This window comes from Coffea eugenioides, chromosome 10 (assembly GCF_003713205.1).
Source record: "Coffea eugenioides isolate CCC68of chromosome 10, Ceug_1.0, whole genome shotgun sequence".
Classification (NCBI taxonomy): domain Eukaryota; kingdom Viridiplantae; phylum Streptophyta; class Magnoliopsida; order Gentianales; family Rubiaceae; genus Coffea; species Coffea eugenioides.
Window position 1 is genome coordinate 35,248,993 of NC_040044.1, and position 12,974 is coordinate 35,261,966.

The window sequence follows — 12,974 nt, forward strand, 5'->3', positions numbered from 1 at the left end:
TCATTGCTATTTTACAACTACAAGACGACAAGTGGCGAAAGACTTTCCCAAGTCTTACTTGCGATTTTCAAGGGTACTGGCTTAACTCTTTGGAGATTACCCCCAAGATGGGGTCAGAGGGAAAGTAGTTTTGACTGCTTTATAGTAATGCCTGTGCATGGCCATTGGAGAAGCTGATCGGAGCCACCAAATAAAATAGGTTGAAGTCCTTTTTCTATTTCGGCATTTCTTAGTGTAGTTTGGTGCATGTGACAATTTATTTCTTCCAAAAACACATCATTATTATTTTACATTGTGTTTAAATTCCACATACCCTGAGGCTTGGAAGCACACTCCTCTTCCCTTCCTTTGTGTACTAGATATGTCCATTGTTTTCTTTATCAGGCAGCTTATTCATGTATTTTTCTAGAGGTTTGGATTTAGTTATTTATTATTTATTTGTTCGTGTGGAAAAATGTAGTTATACTACTACGCGAAGTTTTATTTTAATTTTATGAATTAAACTTATAAAAAATACCATGGTGTACGAAGTTAAATGTACGCAGAAAGTTAATACCAAGATTACTTAATATGTGATTAGTTAATGAAAGGGTTAATTGCCGTACAACCCTAAACCATCATTAGATTATGACCTGTAGCGGAAACTACTAATTGCACCACTTAATTACGTTATACATATCAACATTGTGCTATATTACTCCAGTCAACTGAGGATGCAAACGGAATGATATTTTTAGGCATAATTACTCGTAACAAAATCCCCAAATTACCTACAGCTCTTCTTACTTGATAGTTACATCAATTTTATTTTATTATATTTATTTCTAAACCATTCTAACTAAATGTAATTTTGAAAAAGCGTATTAATATAGAAGGAACAATGTATAACGTAGAAGTATTTAAAGCGTATTAACACACTAATGTCTCTTTATTTGCATTACAATTCATAATTAAGTTTGTACATTTTAATTTGTATATAAATAACTGAAAAAAAGGAATGCATGACAAGAACATTTACAATCCTCATAAACTACCGTCTCCTTATGGCTTTTTTTCCAAGACATCTCATAAAATATCAGTTGTGTTTTCTTCAACAACTTCAAAAATTACCAGCTTTTTATGGGCATAATTTTCTAAAAATACATTTTTAACCTTTCGTTATACATACATAGGGTTGTTTTCCAGACAATTGTTTTCTTTTAAAGCGTGCTAATTGAAGACATGCAATTTGAGAAAATTATAGTATACTGAATAACTCTAACAACTTCATGTAAATTACCTTGCCTGAGGTACACATGATTTGTTGATCTTTCATGCATTTTTCTATTAATTTTTGATCAAACGATATAAAAAAAAGGAATTTGTTTATGTACATCTTATCTGACATAAACACTTGCAATTTCTAATGCCTTTTGTAACTTGATATTTCTTAAGAGGATCTAATTTATATGGATGGTACTAACAATGGTGATGAAACTTGCTATATCGTGGGAATAGAAAAAAAAAGAATTAGTCGATTCGTTATTAAGGTAATACATCAATCATGGGGTTGTTATAGTTTTGATAGTTATTTATCAAAAATTGGCTTTATTAACTCAATAACGTTGGAACAATAATTGGCCACTTATTCTAGTTATTATACTTATTTATCAAAAATTGTTTGTGAACAAAAATTTGTTAAGTGTGCCAACAATCAAAAGTTGAAGGTAGTAAAGTGGTTACGGAGCTTAAACCATCTAGTGATATTTTAGGTATGTATTTTACATATTAATCCTTAAGTAAACGATCTATATTTGTAAACGGAAGCATTTATTGATCCCATTCATAAATCGCACATACTATAAGGCTTCCAGCCAAGGAAATCCAATTTTCTTCGGAAAAAGCAAAAAGGGTTGGGACATCCAGATATTGGGAAACTTGACATTTATGCAAATATAGGACAAGAGACTTGGCTCAAACAGGTGTCCATTTGTAAGTGCTTATGCACGTCAAATGAGATTCGGCGCGACTTTTTTGGAAATGCATCGCATAGTCGATTTTCTTTCAAATACTAAAAGAAGTAATTGGTTGTGTACAGATATGTTATCAAAATTTATGGTTGAATTTATGGTTCTTTTTATGATAGCTTCTAACTAGGTGTATGTACAACTGTGAAGTTTTAGACTGTTGTCAATAATATGCTTTGAAGTGAGAAGTAGAGCTGATGACTGATTATAGTTTGCCAAAGTATTGCTGAATAGACTACTTCAAAGATTGAAGCACAATATTGGGGTAAATTGAATAAATGTGCAAGCTGCGTAAAAATTAAACCCATATAAATTTGAAAAACAAAAAGTGACTAAAGCAAAACACACGAAAGCAATCAAAACTGATCAATGGTCATATGCAATTTAATACGTCGTGCAGCCTTCCTTATTTTAGCTTATCGTAACCATACAATAAAATGTTGTAATGGCTGACAAGGCATGAGCCAAGACTACATATATTCGGTGGTACACTGGCAAAGGCGAACTACATAATAGCCTATTCTCTAAGCTCCTATCAGGATCACATGCACTCCTATATAGATAGGTAATTTTCTCGAGACATCGAAGCATTATCTTGCCTTTATAAGGATTGAATGATTGGTGTACAAGTTATATTTTGTTACTCTGAATTTGTTATGATCGGCATCTCAAGGCTTTAAATAGTAGTACACCTCCAAATTTCTTTCTTTTTTTACAGAACAACAAATGAGCGCATTTCGTGATGGCCAGGGGATAATCTCGTCATTGGATGAAGATGATCTTCTATTTGCAGTTGGTGCTGCCCTATTATTTGGCCCAAATGCAGAACCATACGGGGGCCTTATCCAGAAAGTACCGTGTAAAACATCTGCATTAACTGGCCGACAATGGATTGAAGAATTGAAGTCAGGGCATCATACCTGAATTATGGATGCAACAAGGTTAAATGTAGATTCTTTCATGAGATTGTACCATGTACTATCTGAATGTGGATTTGTCCCACAGAATTAGTAGAAACGGGTTATAATAGGAGAGGCACTGGTGTTGACTTTGGTCATGCTGAGCCACAATATGCGAATGCGTATGATTGCTAACCGATTTAACCATTCGACGGAGACAGTGCACCGAAATATTTACGAAATCATCTGGGGGCTATGCACATTCACTCAATTCATCATTATTCCAAGACGACAGGATGAAGTCTATCCGAAAATTATGAATGATAGCAGATTTTAGCCGTGGTTTGAAGAACGGTTAACTGAAATTGTCGAAGCCAAAACGCTATTAAAAAATTTAACGCATTAGATTTTGTTACGCCATACTTTTATAGTTGCTTGCACATAGTAGAAATACCTTCGTTTCTTAAAAAAATTGTAACTAACGTTGAATGTGTAGGTTGCTAGCCAACTAAACATTCTTACATCTCACGGGTCTAAAAAAACAAGACTAATAAAGTTAGGTCTTCTACTTAAAAGTATTTGCCCTTCACTTTTCATTACTAGATGGAAACTTTGACATATTTATTGTTTAATTTTTAGGCTATGGTGGTGATATTTAGTCCACAAAGTCATATGGGTGTGTAAATAAATCTAAAAGCGTGTTTTACTATTTTGGTTGTGAAGGAATGTATTGGAGTCATTGATGGGACACACGAACCTGCTTCTGTCCCGAGCGGACAGCAGATGGCATACACCAATAGACACGGAGTGCAATCAGAAAATGTGTTAGTTGTATGCGATCACGATATGCGATTTGTATACGTTTATATTGGTTGGGAAGGAAATGCACATGAACCCGAGTTTTGGATGGGGTTTTGACTAGCCTAAATCACTTCCCAATCCCTCCTCCAGGTATAATTTATAATCCCTGTATGTATATTGAGCAGTAATTCCACGCAACTAATTTGAAAAAATTGGAATTTGTGATAGGCAAATACTATTTGGTTGACTCTACGTATTAAAACTTGCCCAATTTTTTACCACCTTATAGGGGATGACAAGCGGATGTAAGTGGTTGTAGGAGGGGAAGATTTACCATTGTCAAAAAACTTTTTAATTACAGGTATTTTGCTCTACACAATGTCATAGAGCGAAGCTTTGATGTCCTTAAGATGAGATTTGCTATCTTACAGGAAGCCGTGCTGAACTATATGATGACAACTCAAATAAATGTAGTTATTACTTGTTATGCCATGCATAACTTCATTAGACATCAGCAACCGAATGATATGTACTTTGCACACCATGATATGGGAGATCCAGATATTCACAATGCTCCCTATCCGGAGATATAGCCGCCGCATTCTCCACCCCAAATTATTGATTAATGGATTGCCATGAGAGATGTAATGGCGGCACATATATTCAATGCCTATAGAAATATGCGGCACAGTTCATGAAGCAGGCACACCTATCCATACACATTCGATCCAGGCTATCGGATTGAGCAGAAATACCCACACAATTGACATTTTAAGAGTTTAGCTTTTGGTGCACGAATAATATTTTTAGAACTAGTTGTTGCGCTTTGTTTGTGATCGGAGCATTTTAGTCTTGCAAATTAAAATTAATGGGTTGAGGAGGCCAAATTTTGCTCGCGGTTGTGCCCCACCAACCTAGGTATTTGGAAGACTAATAAAAATACAAATTTTTATAAAAAAATCTAACGCAATGGTAGAATGTTATTTGTCTTATCATGCAAAGACATGATAATCGCTTCTAATCCCAAATCTCAATGTGCCGGCCAATATATCCAACATGTGAAGGCAAATGAGATGGGTGGTGGGTCAAAGTGTGGGACCCGCAGCTGTTAAGGACATTTCTTATCCACCAGAAGGTATACGAAAGCCATAGTTGCTCATGATTCTCAAAATTCAATTCGGCACATGTTGTCAGAAACCCAAATCATAGATTTTGTTTTTCCAACCAAATTATCCAAATTTGGGGTATCCAAACATATCAGGTTTTTAGTCATTAGAAAGTAGCAAACGGATCAGCTATATAAGCTTAGATTCGTCCATTATAAGGCCTATCATGTTCGGCTTGCTTAGGGATAAGTAGGGTCGTGAGTCTTTCCAAGTTTAATTAGAATTTCAATATGTAAAAGACTTATAAAAGCTTTGTTTCTTTTCAATGATAGATACGAAATTTATTCCAAAAAATTATCAAGAGAGAAAACTCTCTTTGGCTCTTTGAGTACCCTTGAACACTTTAGAATCTTTTTGAGTGTTCATCCGATTTATCAATCAAGACATTACTCTTGATTGTGGCACCAACTACCTTCCTAGAATTTGCTAGTTCGTTTGATTATAGGTTACAATCGTATCAGCATTCGCAATCGCAGGGATTAGAGGGGTCTGTATAGGAATTCCACTGTCAAAACTTGTGTCAATTACCAAGGTCTGGGGCTTGTTCACTCATGAATTTCATTACAACAATAGGGTACTAAGGTTTTCTGTATCCTTAATTTAAACTGATTATACTTCCTAAGGAAAGCAGGAGAGCACTCAAGAAACTTTTATTTTTGTTCCGGAGAAAAGAATAGCAAGTTCTTCTTTAATCTCCCCTCATTAAATGGGATGAGTAATTTTATATTGATAGGAATGAGCAATGAGGTCCCATTGTGCGATTTTTCATGGTCAAACTATTTTTATTTAGTAAACACTCGTGCACAAACTATAATGCCCTTGATATTCGGTCATGTGTCTCATGTGATGATGCTTTCCGTCGATCTCAACTACTTGACTTGACGGAAAAGGCCACGACTATGCTCTTTTGTTAGATTGAGGACCAAAACTTTTCTTTTAATTGTTGGAGAACTAAAACTTTACTTGGATAAAAGTTGGAGGATGTTTGGGACTTTTTACCCAACTTTAATTTAAAAAAAAAATGGGAAAAAAAGGTTGGGATTTGGCGCCAATACGTAAATAAAAGACCACAATATATTCTTTCAAGACAATGGTAAAGTGAGAAGATAGTTCTAAATTTTCAGAGCTCCAAACAATGGCAGAGGAAATCTCCTTCATGGAAATCGACGATGACCAGAACAACACCAACACCGCCGCTATTGTCACCACCACGGTGAAAAACAAGGGCAAGAACGTTATCGTCTCCACTGGCACTGGCCCAAAAGCCACACCTTGGGTCGAAAAGTACCGCCCTCAATCCCTTGCTGACGTCGCCGCTCATCGCGATATAGTTGACACCAGTGAGATTAAGATTCACTTTCCATTATCAAATTCTTTTTCTCTACTTAACGAGAAAATTTTGGAGAAAAAGAACCATTGAGGATTTTTATAATTTTTGCTGCCCTTTCTCTTGTTTTTTCTTTTTTTTTTATCCAGATATTAGCTTCTTTGTAGCATTTCATCGAACAGTTTATGGGCATATGACTAGTGTGTGATATCTCGCTATGTATGAAAGAGTGTAGGCTTTGATTACTGTGATTTGCTTAAATTTAGGTGGTGGACACTTCATAGTTTAAACAATTGGGTATTTGAGTGTGATTTAGGATGCTATTTCTACTCTTGCAGTTGAAAAGAACTCCGCCAACAATTTCTCATTTTGCTTCAAAAGTTTTGTTTTTGCTTTCCTGCACTTGTTTTTATATGGGTAGAGGTGACCTATTATCAAAAGAATGGATTTTTATGGGTGTTTCGTGAAACAGTCGACAAGCTTGCTAGTACTAATAGATTACCACATTTGCTGCTTTATGGGCCACCTGGGACTGGAAAGACATCAACTGTTCTGGCCCTGGCTCGGAAGCTTTATGGGTCACAAATGCATAATATGGTTTTGGAGCTTAATGCATCGGATGATCGAGGGATTGATGTGGTGAGGCAACAGATTCAGGACTTTGCTAGCACTCAAAGCATCTCTTTTGGGTAGGCTTGTGTATCTATATATATTCTTTTGTACATGTTAATGTTTATATGTAGTCTACGTGAAAGTTCAGAAACATCAAAATTTCTGGGTTGAATTGTTTGAGAATATTTGCATTATTGCGAGTTGTATAGCCTGATCGAAACGCTCTTGTCTGTGCCAAGAAAATAAAGGGTCAAATTTTCACACGTGGTAGTAATCTTGGTCAAGTTTAAATAGCCTATACTGTGATAGAAGGTGTCCTTGCTTCAAAAGGCCCAATTTTTGTTTTCAATTGAAGCTCTTTCATTTGCGTATCATGAGACTATTAATGCAGGCTGTACTTCTCTTTGCCTGACTCATTGCAAATCCTCAGTTTTCTGCATTTACATCTCATACTCCTACAGCTGCACTTGTCATGATTTGCAGTTGGATTCCAGATTAAACTTCTTACTAGTCTAAGTTGAAAATCAACATGTCTTTGGTAGTCAAATCCTAAATTTGATCCATGCATGTTAATAAACCATGGAAATAGTGTGTACACTTCTTAATCTCTAGAGGAGCTATAATATACCCAATCACTTCTCTTTTGCAGTGTGAAGTTTTCTGTGAAATTGGTGCTGTTGGATGAGGCTGATGCCATGACAAAAGATGCGCAATTTGCTCTTCGTCGAGGCAAGAAGCTATCGATTGTACATTATTTTTCATTTGATTCTTTGGGTCTTAACATCCGTGCTTGTTTTTTCAACAGTGATTGAGAAATATACCAAAAACACCAGATTTGCCTTAATCTGTAATCACGTCAACAAGATTATTCCAGCAGTTCAATCGAGATGTACACGATTCCGCTTTGCTCCACTTGAAACTTATCATGTCAGTGAGCGGCTTAACCATGTTATTAAGGCTGAAGGGTGAGTATAAAATTGTTCAAGGTAATTTTATGCATGTGCAGACTTGGATATTTCTTTCTTGCCCCCTATTCTGGTGTAGTGTTTACTTTGGCATCTTTAATGGTCTTTCAAGTACTTGTCTACTAGTACCTGTGTGTTACTATCTTCTACTTGTGTAACGGGTGATTGGTTGTCTTTAACTTTCATGTCTAAGTGATGGCAATATGATTGGTTTGTGCCTTTTGCACCTGTACGAGTAGTTTTAGTAGTGATTTTCTGTTTAACTTCCTATTGTACAAGAAATGGTTGGAGCACTTGCTGTGCACAATGTAGATATATTTAATAATAAATTGATAAGAAATTACCTTACTTTCTAATGGAAAGTATGGAGAAGGATTTTAATAATGTATATTATGGAATAATTACTCACATAGTTTGCCATCTCACAAGACTTACATTTCATTCTTGCCACATTTCTTCAGGTTCTTCACACTTTTCTCACATTTTTTCCCTTCTATGTTCTCCTAGTCAATGTTCTACTTTGCACCAACAGGGTATTACATTTTTGCTACTGATAATGTGAACGAGTCTTTTTCATGGGTCTCTAACCTATCTTGGTCAGTCACTCTCTAGTGTCATACTGTCTACCTTCAGCACGTGTTTTCTCTGTTGCTCTTTGTTGCCTGCTTCTCTTTATGCCCTTGATTCTCTAATCTTTTCACTCAATTTTGAACATGAAGAAAGCCTATTAAGTTATCTTATTCATAGTTCTTTATTTGTGGCTGTTATACTACTGTTTTCCTTCAGATAACTGGAAGTTGCGAAGTTATATTTCTGAGTCCATGGAGATCCCTTTGGACCAACTGTCAATGGCAGGTCATGTCCTTTAGATTAGTAAGAATGATAAGTTCCAACCAACTGCTGGTCCTATCACAAATAAGAGCATGTACCTGGAGAGGTAAAGCAGGATAGACCTAGCCTCTCTAGGTGCTGCTAATGCCGCAAAACTTTCATATTTGTGTACTTAAAAGCAGGAAATTAAAAAATGGAAGATTTTTTTTTTTTGAAAAGTCATAATGATGATTAATGACTATAAGGAAATCCATACATTCTTTTGCTATGTTGGCAACTTGACAGCCTTTGCCATTTGTATGAACATACCAATGCAGAATTGTATGTTGTCTCACTAATTGACAGTCACAAGTTGATATAATTTGTGCATACTGGTTTTCATGTAGATAGAATGGATCATAATAGTATGTAGACATTGTGGTTGGTGGTGTCCAAATGGCGTGAATTGATGCCAAGGCAACAGCAATTAGTTTAAGTCCTGAAAAGCCTTTCTCTGTTTGTTGACATACCATGGTGCTGTGCATTTATTTTTATGTTTATTTTGTCAAAAATGTTTGAGTTTTAAGGCTATCTTGAAGTGCTCTGGACTTTGAAAGATGCAACATACTGAGAGTAAATGGATGCAATTTTAATATTTGTTGTATCCTACAATTAGACCAGTTAACATCAGCAGATTAATTTCAAGGTGTCAGCCAGACATGCTCCACAAATTCTGCAGATTTGTTATCTTGTGCTGTCTAACTAGCTTGGAATAGAGAGTGCAAATTTCTCTTTTTACTCCAGAGAGATTTTTTTTTTTTTGGTTTTTGAGAAACATTAATGTTGTGAAAGGGTGATAGTAAGTAACAAAAAAAGGGTGTTGAATGCCATTTCAGTTTTTAATTACTGGAATTACTTTTGCTTTAGCTTTCTAAGATAAGGAGTTCCCTGTTTCAGGCTTGATGTAACTGACAGTGGCCTGAAGGCTCTTGTACGGCTTTGCAATGGAGATATGAGAAAGGCTTTGAATATTTTGCAGGTTCTTGTTACCTTTCAATAATTCAGTTGTTTCATTTCCTCAGACACACAGATCTGAATTGTAGGTTGTAAAATTCAAATCTTGCCAGAAATTAAAAAATGAAAAAAAAAAATCAATGTTTTGCCACAAAAGAATTGAGGAACAGCTTATTTCAGCTATTGCCTACTGTGTTTCCTTTTGCTTATGAAATTTGCATTGCAATTCCTCTTTTTTGCACATTTTCTTGTTCAAAAGCTTCAGCTTGTGGGTTAAAAAAATATGAAATAAAAAACTTCAGTTGGACAGTAAAGTTTTTTTATCAAAGTCGAAATCAACTATATTTCTCTTTGATTCTTGTGTGCTCTGTTAGGTCATGCATGATGATTCTTCACTTCCCAATGCAAGAACTACCTGGTTATGTCTTATTCAAATACCAAATTATAAGTCAGAAGTTATATTAAACTAGAGATCATGTGACATTCAATAATGCTTGTTCAACTCAATGACTGCACAAACAATTATTAGTTTCATTTGCTGCTAGACATATAGAAATAGCAGTGGGCACCATCAGCTCTATGTGCCTCTGTAGTGGATCTGTTTTAAGTAGTTTCTTTGCAATAACATAATCTAATCTAAACTTGTGCCTGATGCATTCTTAAACTAGGTGGATAATTTTGATTTCTCTTATTATTGACTTGCAAGAGTTGTTCTCTAAATTAATGGCATGTAAATTTTTTTCAAAGTCACATTTCTGTTAAGTTTCCTGGTCCGTGCAGTCAACGCATATGGCTTCCCAGCAAATAACTGAAGAAGCTGTGTACTTATGCACTGGGAATCCGTTGCCTAGAGATATCGAGCAGATTTCACACTGGCTCCTGAATGAGCCATTTGCAGTTAGCTGGAGGAGTATCCTTCTGTCTTTGTGTGAAGTCAATTTGCTTTATCAATTACTTTTTCCTTTCAAATGAATTCTTTTCCTGTGTTTGTGACACTTAACTGTGTCCAGAAATTTCTGAGATCAAGACGAGAAAGGGCTTGGCCCTTGTGGATATTATAAGAGAAGTAACCATGTCAGTACTAACCATGTCATTACTTGTATTCTCAGATGTCCACCTAATAGTAAATTTCCTTCGCTAACGTTAAGGCTTGGTTTCCAGGTTTGTTTTTAGGATCAGGTTGCCATCGGATGTTCGAGTTCAGCTGATAAATCAAATGGCTGACATTGAGTATGTATCAACTCTGTTTCAGTTCTGTGAATGTACACCGCATTTTCTAGATTATACAACTTGGTGCTGTGGGTTTCCTTACGTAAACGATTTGCTAAATAGTCTTCATCTCATGAGTCCTGCGTGAATTAGCAACTTCATGTTTCAAGTCCCAATAAAAATAAATTTCAAGTTCACGACTTCAGTTTCTTCTGGTCCTTGAAGCAATCACATGCTAATTTCTGAAGAAAGCACAAAACTAGAGTTAAATGATCCTAAACTGGTACTCATTCAACGTCAATAATGTGCATTCTTTTACCTAAAATTTGAGCCGTGTGGAAAAATTAAACAAATAATAAGAAAAGAGAAAGCTAAACAATCAGGATACTGTATTTGCCAAAAGCTAAGCTAGGAAGGAATAGGTTGGTGGTACTCGGTGTTAGAATACTGATTTTACTGGTATATTAGCCCCCAATTTAAGACTGGAAATCTCTCTTAGAAAGTTCAAGGCATAAATTGTTGAGAAAACAAGTTCTGCTGATCAATTGATAGGGTTCAAAGTATCTTACCATACAATATAACTTCAAACTAGACTATATCCACTTGCAGATGAAGTTCATTGGTTGAGTAGTCTTAATGCAACTTCGGAATGAATGAATCCTCCTAAGCTATGTTAGAAGTGTCTTGGATGCTACCTAGGTACAATAGCAGCAAATATTAATTGGTTTCTATGCTGCTTGCCTTTGACTTTTGTTGTAGTATGTCTTTAAGCAACCTTGTCTTGCAGAATCAATTCATGCTATTTTGGTTTAGACATTGAAATAGAAATTTTATTAACATAGATGCATCACTATCTATTATTTTGGTTGTTTCTTCAAATGGTCTTTTGATGCTCTAGACTACGGTCTTCTTCAAACATTGAACTTTCCCCATCCTTTGAACTATTATATCCTAGCTTTTATCTTACAAAAGAGATGGTGGTGGGGAGGGTAGGACAGAGATTTCAGATGCGACTAGCAGGTAGTGTCTGTCACCAAGGATAGGCATGATGTGGCTTTATAACAAATTCCTTGAGTGGGCTGGAGACCTGGCTTGAAGTAGACTGCTTAAATTGGCACTGTTGTGCCCTGCTATCTTACCAGGCAAACATCCTTGCCATGATTTCTGGGAGTCAAAAAAATAGAAAATGGGCTTCACATTAAGTGGGTCATCTCATTCTCGAGAACAGATTATGTATTCAGCCTCTTTTACTGAATCTTTTGATGGATTGACCGTGGCTGTTGAACTGATGCAAATATTGTTACTCAAATTGCATTTTCGTTCATTGTGCAGGTACAGGTTGAGCTTTGGCTGTAATGATAAACTGCAGCTTGGATCACTTATATCTGCTTTTGCTCAAGCACGATCTGCTGTGGTTGCCGCTGCAAAATAGATATCTTGTGCATCACACCCTCCAATTCTGCATCCAAGTGAGGCTAAACCTCAACTGCTTCTTGTGATTTTGTTGCATAGGCGCTGAATGCAATGAACATGTATAGTCAGGGATATATAGTTAAGCTTCCTCCTTGGATATTTGCAATGAAGGAAATTTTCATCTCATAGAATGTCTTTCAGGTGCTACAATTGCTCGTCTGGTTCTCGTGTATCTGTAATGCAAGTACGTGAATTATGCTTTTCTTAGACCATGCAATCCAGAACCATTTAGTGGTGCATTCAACGTCTCTTATACTGATTCCAGCACAATTTTAATGGGGAATGGATGACGATGCCTTGAATACCAATTTCTGTTTCTTCTTAAAAAATGCGTCATATACCATCAGCTGGCAGACCCTAAATAGTTTCTTTTTTCTTGTTTCTATTGGTTGAGAATAGAACCGATTTCATCACCTGAACATCGAAATATTTCGAAATACTAACCCCTTGTCACTGGCACATAACTACTACGAAGTTCAAACTACTTGCTTTTATGTTCTTAGTTTTAAACCAAAAATGGAGTGTATGCTAAATTAGATGTACTGCTATCGCAATTAGTTAGCCAAGTCAAACTTTCTACTTGAATGTTGAGCAAATAATCCAGGGTTGGTCATTATCGTTAGGCCTCTTATCATTTTTTAAAATTATTATTAGGCCTCTATCACTTTTGTTAGCTTGATCTGGTTCTGAGA

The 12,974-nt window shown here is 35.9% G+C and overlaps 1 protein-coding gene across 1 annotated transcript; it reads left to right on the forward strand.

Moving 5' to 3' along the window:
• Nucleotides 1-6,007: 6,007 nt before the first annotated feature.
• LOC113748633 (replication factor C subunit 3-like) lies at nucleotides 6,008-12,590 on the forward strand. The gene is made up of 9 exons (XM_027292133.1): nucleotides 6,008-6,212; nucleotides 6,672-6,888; nucleotides 7,461-7,540; nucleotides 7,617-7,776; nucleotides 9,544-9,625; nucleotides 10,381-10,510; nucleotides 10,611-10,674; nucleotides 10,762-10,830; nucleotides 12,142-12,590. Exons 1-9 carry the CDS (start codon nucleotides 6,008-6,010, stop codon nucleotides 12,239-12,241), a joined length of 1,107 nt encoding a protein of 368 aa, XP_027147934.1. The 3' UTR covers nucleotides 12,242-12,590.
• Nucleotides 12,591-12,974: the final 384 nt, after the last annotated feature.

Excerpts from the sequence above, each read along its gene's own strand:
- LOC113748633 (XM_027292133.1), top strand. The coding sequence starts at position 6,008 with ATGGCAGAGGAAATCTCCTTCATGGAAATCGACGATGACCAGAACAAC. Across the intron at positions 7,777-9,543 it reads CATGTTATTAAGGCTGAAGG|GCTTGATGTAACTGACAGTG; the intron begins GTGAGTATAAAA and ends TCCCTGTTTCAG. Across the intron at positions 10,675-10,761 it reads ATTATAAGAGAAGTAACCAT|GTTTGTTTTTAGGATCAGGT; the intron begins GTCAGTACTAAC and ends CTTGGTTTCCAG.